A 14,543-nucleotide genomic window follows, 5' to 3' on the forward strand; every position below is an offset into this window, starting at 1 on the left:
TCTCCCTCCCTTCCTTTCTTCCTTTATTTCTTTTTTCGAGAGGGCCTAGCTGTGCAGTCTAGGCTGGCCTTGAACTCTCACAGATCCTCCTGCCTCAGCTGCAATCACAGCTGAGAGCCACCACATCCAGCTCTGTGATCCCTTATCATTTCTTAGAGCATTTGTAAAGTTTGTGTTACTTAGGATAAATACTTTTCTGTATTTTTGTAACTGTGTACATGTGTATGTGCATATTTGTGCATACATCTGTGTGCATATGTGGTCATGCATGTGGAGGTCAGAGGTAAACATCAGGTGTTTTCCTCAGTTGCTCTCTGCCTTATTTTTATTTGTATATATGTGTGAGTACATTTTGTGTGTGTATGTATATATGTGTGTATATGTGTATGTACATATGTGTGTGTGTACATTTGTGTGTGTATGTATACATGTATATATGTGTGTATATGTGTGTGTACATATGTGTGTACATATGTGTGTGTATATATGTGTGTGTACATTTGTGTGTGTATGTATATATGTGTGTATATGTGTGTGTACATATGTGTGTGTATATATGTGTTTGTGTGTATATATGTGTGTATATGTGTGTGTATGTATGTGTGTATGTATGCAGATATGTGTGGGTACCTATGCAAAGCAGAAAAGGGTATTGGGCCCTCTGGAGTTGGAGTTACAGGCAGTTGTGAGCTGTACAGTCTGGGTACTGGGTACCCAGTTCTTGTCCTCTGCCAGAGCAGCAAGTGCTCCTAACTTCTGAGCCATCTTTTCAGTCCTCTACTTTTTCTTTTTGAGACAAGATCTCTTACTGAAGCTAGAACTTGTCAATTCGTGTGGTCCCACTGGCCAATGAGCCCAGGGACTCTTTTGCCTTTGACTCTCTAGTGTTGGGTTATAGATGCCTGGGGCTGCTCTTGGTTTTTATCTGGGTGCTAGAAATTAAACTCAGCTTGTCATGCTTGCACAACAAGCATCTTATGGACTTAATCATCTTTCCAGTCTCTTAAGAGATTTCTGTTTCCGGTGAGTGGTTATGGGGTTGTTGTTGTTGTTGTTGTGTGTAGAGATTGAACTTACAGCCTTGAAAATCTGCTACCACTGTGATATATCCCAAACTGATGACAAAATTTAAATATAAAGTTAAGTTAGAAATATTTAGCTTTCTTTTTAGGTTTTCTCAGAATTATGGCAACAAATGTACTGCAGCTTTACTGTTTCTGGTTTACTTAGAGTACTCTAAGCCTTGCTGGCCTTGGAGATAGTCTGACCAATCACTGGCATACATGCCTTTCGTATGGATTTGAATTCATATGTGTTTGACCAATCACTGGCATACATGCCTTTCGTATGGATTTGAATTCGTATGTATCTATTTGAACAACTTAGGATGAAATGAAAGACATAAAAATAGCTATGTGTTTACTGGGAATCGTGTGCCCTTCTGTCTTGATGTTTAAAAGCGATGGGCGGTATGGTTGCCCTTTTGTATAAGAACCATAAATGTACTAACAGAAAGCTAAAGGATGGGCTGCAAATATTTTGCACAGTCACTAGATTTTTAGTGGAATTCCTGCTAGATTCATTTTTTTTAGAGCATAAAACATGAATAAAAAATCAATACAATTTCATCATTTAACTAACCACGTTATTGCATGTGATGCATGATTGGGTAGAAGAATTCTTTCTAGCTAATGACAGTCAAGTAGTAAAAAATTAACTCTTATGATAACCCCTAGCTTTGAAGTAACAGCCAAGCCTTCTGAATCTTATTCTATCAATTATATCTATCTATCTATCTATCTATCTATCTATCTATCTATCTATCATCTATCATCTATCTATCATCTATCTATCTATCTATCTATCTATCTATCTATCTATCTATAATCTGTCTATCATTTATCTACCCACCTATCTATAATCTACCTACCTATCTATAATCTATCTATATATCATCAATCCACCTGATCTATAATCTATCTATAGCCATAATCTATCTACCTACCTATCTATAATCTGCCTATCTATAATCTATCTATCTATCTATCTATCTGTCACCTATCTATAGTCTACCTACCTATCTTTAATCTATGTATCATCTATTCATCTACCTATCTATAATCTATCTGTAGCTATCTACCTTTCATCTATCTACCTTCCTATCTATAATTGATCTGTCTGTCTATCTATCTATCTATCTATCTATCTATCTATCATCTATTTGCATATGTATGTATCTATCTACTATCTATCTATTTATCTCTATATCTATCTATCTATTTATCTATTTATCTATTTATCTATCTATCTATCTATCTATCTATCTATCTATCTATCTATCTATCTATTACCATCAAGGGGTGCATGCCTTTGGGTACAGGTTGGATCTTACTTTTTACAAGCTTTATATGGACATATATTAATTGTGCATGATAATGGATTTATATATGTAGTTTTCATTTATGTATACATTGAATTCTGATCATGCAAACTCTTTTATCTATGAGGCAGACATCTAACATCTTTCAATTACTATCTCACCCAGGATGAAAATACTAACATTTAATGTTAATATTTTCAGGTGAATCCTTAACAATGGGTTCAATCCATTCCTCTGTGTTCCTTATGCCACTTGTTGGCTCTTCTTACCCATCTTTCTTTCTTCTTTTCCTCTCTTCTTGCCCTCTCTGTCCCTTTCTCGTCTTCCACTGTGTATGTTCCTGAGTATACTGTGTGCCATCACATACCAACGTTGTTGGGGATGGCAAGCAATTGGTTTAGTTTAGTTCTGTTCGACTAACAAGCTCAATTGTAGAAACTGCTATTTACTTAGGAAGACACACCTCTGGGGTTGAGGTGAAGAGAGATAATAGTGTAAGCCTTGAGATTATTCTTCAAAGGTATTTCTAGGTCAAGCTTATCCACAAGAATTCCTGCTCGTCTTCTGGAGCCACCTACACAGTTCTCAGCCTTGTCTAACCCAGGGAGTGAGCTGTCATTCCCACTCTCTGAAAACAGGCTGTTATTTGTTGCAGCCAGAAGGCCAGGTGAAATCTACCAAGAAGTTTTGTTTAGAGGAATTCCCATCTAAGGTGTGCCATGCAAATTAACAACAGAGAACAGGGGTAACCTGAGCCTCCCACCTGCAGCCACATGGTAATGTTTGTGGTAGGACACGGAGCCATCACTGCTGACCAGAGAGCGCTACATAGACGACACTGAATACAGAGTCAGTTCTTACAGATGGACCTTGCCTCAAGAGGCATGGTGCTATGACAACTTCAGACTGGAGACATTTTGCATTTCACTTATTTTTACAGAAGCAAGAACACCTGTCGTGTGGAAGACAATGAGTCCTGCACTTTGGTTGTACTGCTTGGTACTTCTTTTGCCTACAGAATCCTGTAGGATATTATGCCAGGTAATAAAAGGGGACAGGGGAAGAGTGGATGATGAACTGGTGGGGAGAACAGATGAAAAAAAAATATCCATCAATTTCCAGCTCTGTTGCCTGGGAGTTAAAGTCTAAGGAGGAGGTGGTAATGAAATGGGCCAGCACAACCTGAAGAGATTACAAATACAGGGGACACAGAGGCCACTTTGCTCTGAATTTGTTTCATGTCAATTTCCCCCATCAGTTCCGGAATACAAGGAAGTTGAGATGATTCAAGGGTGATAAGGCACACCCCCATATTCTTGGGTAGTACATCTTTCACTTCACATCTAGGGTGCCGATGGTTCCTGAGAGCCTTGAATAGTAGAGGTAGTGAAGGACATCATGTTGACTAGGAGATAGTAGTGACAGTGAACACAATGAGGCATCGTTCATTCAAAATGGCAATAGCATCCTCTTAGAATCCCAGTGGAAGAACAAGGGTGGAGTTTATAGCAAATTACTCTTTTAATTTCTGTTGGGGCTGTGAACTCCATGGCTATTTGGGGTACATTTTCCCTTTTGCCACAGGTCACTTTAATTTTCCTCTTATTTATTTAAAATGAAATGTGAAGAAACATCAGGAAAGAGATGATTTAAAAGTATTTTGAGAGGCTTGGGCAAAGGGTGCTATTATTTGACAGTAAGATCTGGAAGGCAGCTTTGAGACTTAGCTGGTGGAGCTCTCTTTATGGATAGAGGGGGTGAGGTAAGTATTGTAGGATGTGGTTCATACGAGATAAGTAACTGGAGAGGCGTCTCCTTAGGAAAGAATGATTTTTGGAAGCTCTTGTCATGAGCTTCCCAAACAAGATTTACCATAAAATTAGTCCACTCTTCTTTGTGATCTCTCTTCATCCCCACGTTGAACCGAAATCTGATTGCTGAGAGAAATTATAGACGCTTTGGGAAGACATTTTGTTGTGGCTTCCTAACGCCCATAGCTTGGTACTGTCTTTGGTTTTCTTGTCTTCAGTTTTCAACACAGTGTGGAATAGGTGGAACAGAGCAAACAGTTATTATTGCTATTAGTGGGGACTCCCTGCTGGGAACATTCAATCCTTCTTTTTCCCCCATTGTATGAGTTTCTCAAGCTGCCAGGCTTTGTCCCTTTCGAGACTTTTCCTGTGGACAGGGAAGCTCAGTAGTTTGAGCGGGTTGCAGGTTAGCATCTGCCTTTTTCTGTAGTGTGAGGTTGAGGAATGTTGATATTTGAAATGAAAGTCACCCACTTGGGATGCTACCTAGACATAAACTAACTGGAGGGACCAGAAATGACTTACCTCAGAAAATTAACTGGGTGGAGCCAATCGGTTCCTTCACCCAGGAAAGTAGACTCTGGAGAGTTTCTTGTTGGCAGCATCCCATGGCCTTCTGCCCACACACCTAATTAATCAGCTGTGCTCTCTCTGCAGTTAGTTTTGTGACGAGGGCTCTTCCATAGCTGTTGACTTTGGTATATTGCTGATCATGGCTATGTCAATATGAGTTTTGGGTGACTTTAGAGGTCTCTAGTTCCTGTCAGCCATCCCTTCTGCCTACTGAACCTGATCATGGTCTGACCTCTAACCTCTGGAAAGAGCCATGCTGAAGCAATTAGGAGAGCAAATGTCTAATCTCAGGAATAAGAGGAATTCCCCACATGGCCTTCTCCAGGTCACTCCATCTACGTTAATCTCTGCATTCTTATTTGTAAAGATAAGAAAGTTGGACTGGACTATGTAGTCTTTAGGATCTCTAGAAATATTATTGTAGCCTTCTGGTTTACTGGAAGCAATGTAACTCTTTTGACTGAAATACTAGGGATTTGTTCCTGTGAATAAAAATGAGAGGGCACCATACACTGGTGAGTCCAAGGATATTCTCTTTCATGACTTCCTCACTCAGTGACTTCTTCTCAGCTACAGAGAGACCCCAAATGCCCAATTCAGATTCTCCATAGTTTTATTTGGTAGGAAAAAACAGGGAAGATTCAGTCTTGTTTTGGGATGACATAAGCAATATTATTTAATATTGTTAATAAAAAATAAAATGAATCTCATGTGCCTGTTAAACAGCAATGTTCAGAAATTTTACTTCTTCCTCAATAGTTAGAATATTGGAATACAGGCTGGAGAGATGACTCAGTGGTTAAGAGCACTGACTACTCTCCTAGAGTTCCTGAGTCAATTCCTAGCAACCAAATGGTGGCTCGCAACCATATGTAATGGGATGCCCTCTAGTGTGTCTGAGACAGCTACAGTGTACTCACATACATTTATTTATTTAAATAAATGTTAAAAAAAAAAGAATATTGGAATACAAGTTGCAGCCATGGCAATGCTCTTCCCAGCCACTAGAGGGCACTTACTTAGTTCAGAAATAGGAAGCCTCAGTTTTCCTACGTACATATTAACATAATGCAAGCCTGTATTTGTGAGTGTACACATGCACACCAAAATGTTCTTACACATGTGTACATATGTACAAGACCTTGAGTCATTTCCTTAGAGGGCAGAGGAAGACGGCACACGATCATGTTTCTAAGATCATGTTTAACTGGAAAGATACCATGGAAAGGACTAGAACAGAAGCAGGCCAGGTGAGCTGAGGCTGGCTAAGTAAGCAGTGGTGTATGCTAGTGTGGTTGACAAGTCCTTCAGAAGGCAGAGGAAAAGTTACATCATCTAGAACTCAATCTGAAAAGACTGCTTTGCAGGGTGAAGCATGAGCCCGGCGTGATCACTGTTCAGCATCAGAATAGCTACAGCAGCCAAATCATAAATAGATCTCACACATTTAAGGGTGGCCCTATGGGTTTCCCATGTGTGAACTTATTCTCCATAAAAGCAGTAATGCCTGTTCTGCTTTCCGATAGAGAAACAGAGACATAAATAGTTGAATTGTCCCTCTCAAGTGACACTGTTAGGATTTGAACCCTGGTAGGCTTTTTCCAGACCATACATACTCTCTCAGGATAGCCAGATCTGCACAGGTGGATGAGAGGCGTGTGGGGGACTCCATTAGAGAAGATTAACATAAAATACAAAATACAAAACGAAAGTGAGTGTTTTCTTAGAATGAGATAAAGAATCAAAATAAAATTCAAACAGAATTGCTAAAAGGATCCAGAAACCACTCAGCGTTATTCAGTAGTATATTTGGGAAAGATAACACTGGTAATAATTAATAATTCCTGAGCTGAAAGTTATACTTGTGTTTTCTTCCACTTTGCATACTAGTGAGTTATAACATCTTCTATAGAAGTTATTCTATAGAACAGAATAGAATATTCTATAGAATAGAAAGATCATCTTTTTATTTTAAAAATCTTTTTTCTAACATTTATTGTATGTATATGGATGTTTTGTATGCATATATATCTATGCACCATGAGTATGCCTGGTGCCCTAGGAGGCCCTGGCGATGTGGTTACAGACGGCTGTGAGCTGCCATGTGGGTGATTGGAATTGAAGCAGGGTCCTCTGGAAGAGTAGCTGGTGCCCTTAATAGTTGTGTCATCTCTGTTTCTCCCTGTTCTTTTGTTTTGTATCACCCTATACATTTTATTGCTGCTAGTTAGGAAATAACACTTTTTCCCTCTTGTTATTAGCAGTTTTATGTGAATATGTGAGATTGCTATAAAAGTTGGGAAAACTTCCAGTTTCTTTCTGTAGATTTACTAGAGGTTAGAACACTTAACATTATTATTCCTCTGTGAGCCCCTATAAAGAATTTTGAAGCTGGGCGGTGGTGGCGCACGCCTTTAATCCCAGCACTTGGGAGGCAGATACAGGTGGATTTCTGAGTTCGAGGCCACCCTGGTCTACAGAGTGAGTTCCAGGACAGCCAGGGCTACACAGAGAAACCCTGTCTCGAAAAACAAAACAAAACAAAAAACAAAAAAACAACAAAAAAAAGAATTTTGAATTAATGGCATGTAAGCATCAATGTTCTTATAATTTAAAAGTGACTATGAGCTACATAGTCAATCCATACAAACATACATACTAAATCCAATGAAATGTATTCCCTACTTAACTCCTTGTCTGGATTTCATTAATAAACGCACAACTCTAGGATACCCCAAACAGGATAGAGTGTGAGGGGAGGGGAGGAGCGAGATAGAGCAACCAAAAAAAAAAAAAAAAGATAGTCTCCACAGATGGCAGGCAGTTAGAATATTTTGTCTTTGAAAATTTGATAAATATGATCACATGAACATGTGATCATGTGGTATGATCTTCCCCCATCATTCGATGGGGCACATACAAGCAAAGTAAGCCCCCATTAACTTTCTAGGAAACATCTCTCTGCCCATAGTGTAATTTCTGTTCAGGGTATAAACTGTAATGATCGGGAATTATGACTGGGAGGAGGGGCCAGTCCCACTTTCTGGCACTGGTGGGAAATGTGGAAGGAAAAGTCATCGGGCCATTTGCGACAGCTGGGCTTTGGTGGCTGTGTGCATCACAGCTGACTCAGATCTGGTTGTTTGTCTGTGACTAAAATGAACCAGTGGTTTCACGTGCTGACATTTGATTTTGTTGTGAATTTTGATTTTTCTCTTTTCAGGCTGCCAGCAAAAGCCAGGAGAATGTGATGTCCAAGCCACATGGTATGTTGGCAGCATTACCAACTGCACCGAAGTTGGATCATCTGTTGTGACGGCAGGCTACCCTCAGCCCTCTGGCCCTTGGCATGAGAGATGAGACACCTTGATAGATTACATTTGTACTTGGATTATTTATATGTTGCTCTGTTGTGTCTTATCTTCTCAGCATCCTCTGTTTCTCTAGTCTCAGACTTCGTTGTTATAGAATTAGCATCGAGCTAATTTAAACCAGGGCAGTGACTAGGATGGATCTCACTAACTATGGGGCTTGCTATAACATTCTGGATTAGAAGCAGGGGGAGTGGATTCCGAACTAGAGCTGACCTGAGTATCTCTAGGATGATGAGAAGGTCTTTAGGGGTCTCTATGGACATGGAAGGGTGACTCAGAATAGCCTAGGGGCTTTTCCTTTTTATTTAATGGGAGGAGTTTACACTTGAGTCAGTTTTATACATGGAAATTTGGTGTGTGGTTCTGTCAGAAACAGCAGGATCCTGTTTCAGAACCATGTTATGACTAGTAACACAGTTTTAATCATCTTCAGTTTTATCAAGAAAAGATACCCATGAGTACGGAATGGGATGTACCTTTGCAACGGTGATAACTTACTGACTGGCAGATGCAGCCACGGCCGACCTCAGACCTTTCTATCTGATATGGCTGTCTTTTATTTTCCCAGGTGTCTGTGATGGCGTCTGTAAGAACAATGCCACTCCCTGCTTTCAGTCTTGTCCTCCAAACAGTGAGGGCAACATGAAATTTGCCTGTAAGGCCAAGAAATGGCACAAAGTCACCGAAACCTGCCATACTCTTAATACCCACAGCATCTTTGAGGTAATGTCCTTTCTCCTGTATCATGGAGTCTTCCGTGAGCTCTCTGAGTAAAGTGGAATTGCAGAAGAGGAGAAGACAGGCTTCCACGGCAGCAGTAGGTCATTTGTCCACGAGTATATAAGCCTATTTCCTTTCCCTTCACGTTGGGCATCTGAAAGTTGAGTCTATCTTTTCCCACACAGGCATGTAAGGAGCCTGGTCATTTGGGCAGAGCAGAGAGAGGCATCTTGAGTTGTCACCGTCAACTTCTCTGTGCCTTAAAAATAACCAAAAGCTTTGATACTCACAATGTATTTCACTGACTAGTCAACCCCACCACCCCCACCCTGCTCCAACTTGTCAGATCCATGACATTTGGGCTGTACCTCAGACTTCACTGGATGAGAAACTGCAGTTCTATCAGGATCTTCATAAGATGTGGAGGCCTGCAAAAGCACCAGGTTTCCAGGAGCTGGAGTTGTAGATAGCTGGGAGCTACCTGGTGTGGGAATAGCTAGAATAGCACTTACTCTTAACTACAGAGCCATTGCTCCAGCTCCCGCTATTAAAAAAAAACCCCAAACCAAAACCAACCAACCAACCAACCAACCAACCAACCAACCAACCAACCAACCAAAAATGGCATCTCTTGGTTCATCTCTTGGGAATGTAAAAGCAAGTTAAATGGCAATAGTAATTCATATGAATATATAAGATAAACATGAAATGTATATAAACAGGAAGTGTCTGAAGCAATATGTTAAAGAAAACAGGTGCACTTTCAGAAGATCAGGTTAGGGAGTCATTTCCATTGGGAAATTCAGAATTATATTTTACCTTATACATCTTGTTGTTGGTCAAGCTATTTTATCCTAGATGCAAGTTTGAAAATGAAAAATGAAAGCATATTGTGTGCTATTCAATTGTATGATAGGGCTCTTCTAAATTCTAGCAAAGTCCCTTTGCATTGAACACAGACAAATAAAGGATTCCTTTACTTTGCTCCTGTTTTCAGGAGGATGAGGAATTATATTCAATTCAACCGTCTGAATCAACTACACGCACACACATGTTTCATAGAGAATCTAAAACCATAATGGATACGTTGATGGAAAAGTGTCCAAAGGATTTGTCTTGTGTGATCAAAGGCATTGAGAAATCTCCTTGGATGCCAGGGAACATTGCTGTGGTGGTACAGCTCTTACATAACATCTCAACAATGCTAACCAAAGGCATCAATGAGGAAAAGATGCAGGTGAGTGACCTTGCAGACCTGACAGTGGGTTATCTCTTCGGGGAAGGAACTTAGGTTAGTTGGAATACCAACTGAGCCTCCCAGGGATTGGGAACTACTTTTTCTACCTCGATATTTCTAAGGTCCCATATAGTCAGCACTCAATGAATCTTATGGAAGGAAAAACAGTAAACAAAAGAATAAAATTAACATAGTGAGTCAAGACACATTAATAGAGATTAGTTATACCACTTGGTTAATTAATAATACCAGTTGGTTCTGTGGTAGGCTTTATTTACTTTTATTTCCCCCAGGATCTGTGTCTGTGATGGGTTGAGTCTGTGAGGGGCTGAGTCCCTGAGATGTTGACTCTTTGAAGGGTTGACTCTACAAGGGGAAGATTCTGTGAGGGCCCAAGGCTGTGAAGGGCTGATTCTATGACTGCTTGAGTCTTTAAAGGTCAAGAGCTACAAGGGGTTAAGTCTGTTCTGTGAGGTTCAGTGTCAGTTAGGAGCCAGAGTCTGCTTTTCTAAAGCATATGTAAGCTACTGAAAATGTTGAAGAAATATTGGTGGTTATGCACAAGAGAGGACTTACATTCTTTGTGAATTAGAACAAGTCGCTAACATGGGAAATAGTTGAATACAAAACGAATGGCTGAACCTTTGGACTAAGTGTAAAATGAAACTGGATTCATTTCTTCATTTTGAGGCTTAAAGTTGAGTAGTGTAGGGGGACTCAGCCTTTGAGGTCACGTCCCAGTTTTCAGTGTATTTCTATACAGGGTCCTACGACGTGTCTGGCAGTAACAGATGTCAACTACATTATGGGTACTCTGACAGGTCCATTGGCTGCATGTAAAAGCTGCATACCTTCAGCTCTTACAGGAAGGCATTGAACAAATAGGAAGAAAGCAAGGCAGGGAACTGCTTTGCAGACAAATCCTTTAAATGGTATCCAATGGTGTGTGCATGTGTGTGTGTGTGTTTGTGTGTACTCATGTGTGGAGGTCAGAGGTCAATGGCAAATGTCTTTTTCAGCTTCTTTCCATCTTTTTTTTTTTTTTTTTTTTTTAATGACTGAGTCTCTTGCTCATCTTGCAGATCAATGATTTGGATATATTGACTGGCCAAATGAGCTTCTGGGGTTCACCTGTCTTTGCCTCCCCACTTATGGGATTACGGGATTACAAATGTGCCACATTCTCCCTCTTATCATGGGCACTGGGGATCTGAACTCATGTCAGCATGCTTGTAATGACCAGCCCTTTAGTGACTGAGCGGTTTCCGAGCCCCTGTCCAACCTTCTGACATTGTGACATGGTACTGTCATCTACAAATGAGTTGGACTGCATTTTTAGCTATTATGGGATGGATGCAGCCTGTGGGCCACAATTTGGACATAGCTGCAAGTAAACTTAAGCTTTACTGTATAAACAAGTCACCCAGGGGTTCAATTAAGATACTGACTGCGACCCACTGAGTTTGGGGTGCGGTGTGAGAGTCTCTGTTTCTAAGGGGGTGTATGGTGGAGTGCCTGTGCTACTGGTTAGGGGACCACACTTTGTAAAAGCAAGTCTTATATGTATTGGGAGTTTCAAAGAGGGGTTCATGACTAATGCCAGTTCTTCTTTGGCAGAGTTACAGCGCCATGGCCAACCACATTCTGAACAGTAAAAGCATATCAAATTGGACCTTCATCCAAGACAGAAACAGCAGCTGTGTCCTGCTTCAGTCAATCAATTCATTTGCCGGCAAGCTATTTATGAAGGAGCATCCCATCAACATATCACATGTCTTCATTCATACCATGGGTACCGTGGTGTCCAGGGGCAGCCTTGGGAGGAATTTCACGTTCTCAATGCGAATTAATGATACGAGTGATAAAGTCACTGGGAGGGTCCTGCTCACCACTGAAGAGCTTCAGAAGGTGCCTTCTGCTTTCCAGGTCATCAGCATTGCTTTCCCAACTCTTGGGGCCATCCTGGAGGCCAGTCTTTCGGAAAATATGACCGTGAACGGGCTCGTCCTGTCCGTCATTTTGCCTAAGGAGCTTAAAAACATCTCATTGGTATTTGAAAAGATCAGAAAATCCGGAGAGAGGAAGTCCCAGTGTGTGGGCTGGCACTCCCTGGAGAGCAGATGGGACCGGAGCGCTTGTAAAATGATTCGAGAAAACTCCCGGCAAGCTGTTTGCCATTGTCGGCCGAACAAGTTATTTACTTCTTTCTCCATTCTAATGTCTCCCAACACCTTGGAGAGTCCGGTTCTAACGTATATCACATACATGGGCCTGGGTATTTCCATCTGTAGCTTGATCATCTGCCTGGCCATTGAGGCCTTAGTCTGGAGTCAAGTGACAAAGACAGAGATCTCCTATTTACGCCACCTGTGCATCGCCAACATTGCAGCCACCTTGCTGATGGCTGACGCGTGGTTCATCGTGGCTTCTTTCCTCAGTGGTCCAATCTTACACCACAATGTATGCGTGACTGCAACATTTTTCATTCACTTCTTTTACCTGTCTGTGTTTTTCTGGATGCTCGCCAAGGCTCTTCTCATCCTCTATGGAATTCTCATCGTCTTCCACACACTGCCCAAGTCATGCCTGGTGGCCTCTCTGTTTTCCGTGGGCTATGGGTGCCCTTTGATCATTGCTGTTATCACACTTGCTGTTACCGAGCCTGGAAAAGGCTACCTCCGGCCTGAGGCCTGCTGGCTAAACTGGGACATGACCAAAGCTCTCCTGGCCTTTGTAGTCCCAGCTCTGACCATTGTCGTAGTAAACCTGATTACAGTCACACTGGTCATCATCAAGACCCAGAGAGCTGCCATTGGTAGTTCCATGTTCCAGGAAGTGAGAGCCATCGTGAGGCTCTGTAAGAACATTGCCATCCTCACACCGTTGCTGGGGCTGACCTGGGGATTCGGAATAGCCACAGTTATTGATGGGAGCTCCCTGGCCTTCCACATTATTTTCTCCTTACTCAATGCACTGCAGGTAAGTCCAGAGGCTGTGAGAGCGTCTGAAGCGAGAGAGCGTGTGTAGCGGTTTTGTGGGTAGGAGCTCATGCTTTAGTAAGACAATGAGATAGACATAAATACGTGTTTCAGAAAGGCCTGGGCTTGAATTCTGACTCTCTTATCTACTGAGAATACATAGCATGATCTTTGTAAGTTTAGTTCTTTACAAGCATGTTTTTTTCATCTGGGGAGAGAGTATGATGCTGCCATTTTCAAGAGGTGCTTAGGCTGGGCGGCGGTGGTGGCGCAGGCCTTTAATCCCAGCACTTGGGAGGCAGAGGCAGGTAGATTTCTGAGTTCAAGGCCAGCCTGGTCTACAGAGTGAGTTCCAGGACAGCCAGGACTACACAGAGAAACCCTGTTTCGAAAAACCAAAAAAAAAAAAAAAAAAAAGAAAAAAAAGAAAAGAAAAAGAAAAAAAGAAGTGCTTAGAAAGCGAAAGTTCAAATATTAAAATTAGGTACTAAAGACCATAAACTCCTGTTAATAGGCTGAGGATTTTGTTGTTGTTGTTGAGACATGTCTTATGTATCCCAGGCTGGCCTTGCACTCACTATGACCTTAAGCTTCTGATCTTCCTGTCTGCATCTCCCAGGTATGGAGATGGCAGGTGTGTACAGCCATGCACCATTGATGAGATCCTGGATATCCAACCCAGGGCTTCAGGCGTGCTTGGCAAATACTCTGCCAAGAGAGCTGTATCCTCAGCCCTGAGTTGTTACTGTTTAGAAAATAGTTGATCACCTCTTCTTAAATGTAGTCTTAGAGCTGGAGGTGTTATGTTTTTACATTTGTTGTATTTTTTGCTACTTAGAGTTTTTAGACAGGTGTGGATACCACTTTATTTGAACAAGGCAAGCTATACAAAGAGGCTTTAATGATCATTTCTTTTCACTCTTCTCATGCTTGATGGATTAAGAAATGTTCACAGTTTCATGTGTAACCTTTCCAGATTCTGTATCCTAATACAAATATATACTTAATAGAAGAATTTAAAACATATGTAGATTATTATGTACCTTTCAAGCATGTGTGATATTGGTGGTTAAAGTCAGGGCCACTAGGGTTTGGTGGATCATGGTTTACCCACTGAATGACATCATAGCTATTATACAGCTTTTCTTCTCACTGAAAATTGTATTTTCTCTTTCACCAGTTCTAGTGTCTATGTATATTTAATGTCTAGGATAGCACTTGCTATTTAACATTTTACTTCTTGATAGAAATTAAACATATTAAATATGAAGATTACAATCAATTAAAAAGAAAACTTCTAGTTTCCCAAAGAGCTATACTTTTCTTTTTGAGTGTGTAGAGTAGCCAGGAAAAGTATTTTTAAACATATGCTTTACCCAATTGGTAACAGAGACTTAAAATCAGGTATCTACTCATTGTCCTATTTCAAAGTGTGAATATAAATGATTCATTTTACAGTAAGCATTTGAT

General features: G+C 40.9%; 1 protein-coding gene across 1 annotated transcript; it reads left to right on the forward strand.

The window, feature by feature from the left end:
* Positions 1-3,349: 3,349 nt before the first annotated feature.
* Adgrf2 (adhesion G protein-coupled receptor F2) lies at positions 3,350-13,122 on the forward strand. Its single transcript, XM_028766517.1, has 5 exons — positions 3,350-3,421; positions 7,988-8,030; positions 8,707-8,861; positions 9,856-10,095; positions 11,713-13,122. Exons 1-5 carry the CDS (start codon positions 3,350-3,352, stop codon positions 13,120-13,122), a joined length of 1,920 nt encoding a protein of 639 aa, XP_028622350.1.
* The last annotated feature ends 1,421 nt before the right edge of the window (positions 13,123-14,543 follow it).

This window comes from Grammomys surdaster, unplaced genomic scaffold (assembly GCF_004785775.1).
Source record: "Grammomys surdaster isolate TR1022 unplaced genomic scaffold, NIH_TR_1.0 169, whole genome shotgun sequence".
In the NCBI taxonomy this organism is placed as follows: Eukaryota; Metazoa; Chordata; class Mammalia; order Rodentia; family Muridae; genus Grammomys; species Grammomys surdaster.

Excerpts from the sequence above, each read along its gene's own strand:
- Adgrf2 (XM_028766517.1), top strand. The coding sequence starts at position 3,350 with ATGAGTCCTGCACTTTGGTTGTACTGCTTGGTACTTCTTTTGCCTACA. Across the intron at positions 3,422-7,987 it reads CCTGTAGGATATTATGCCAG|GCTGCCAGCAAAAGCCAGGA; the intron begins GTAATAAAAGGG and ends TTCTCTTTTCAG. Across the intron at positions 10,096-11,712 it reads TCAATGAGGAAAAGATGCAG|AGTTACAGCGCCATGGCCAA; the intron begins GTGAGTGACCTT and ends CTTCTTTGGCAG.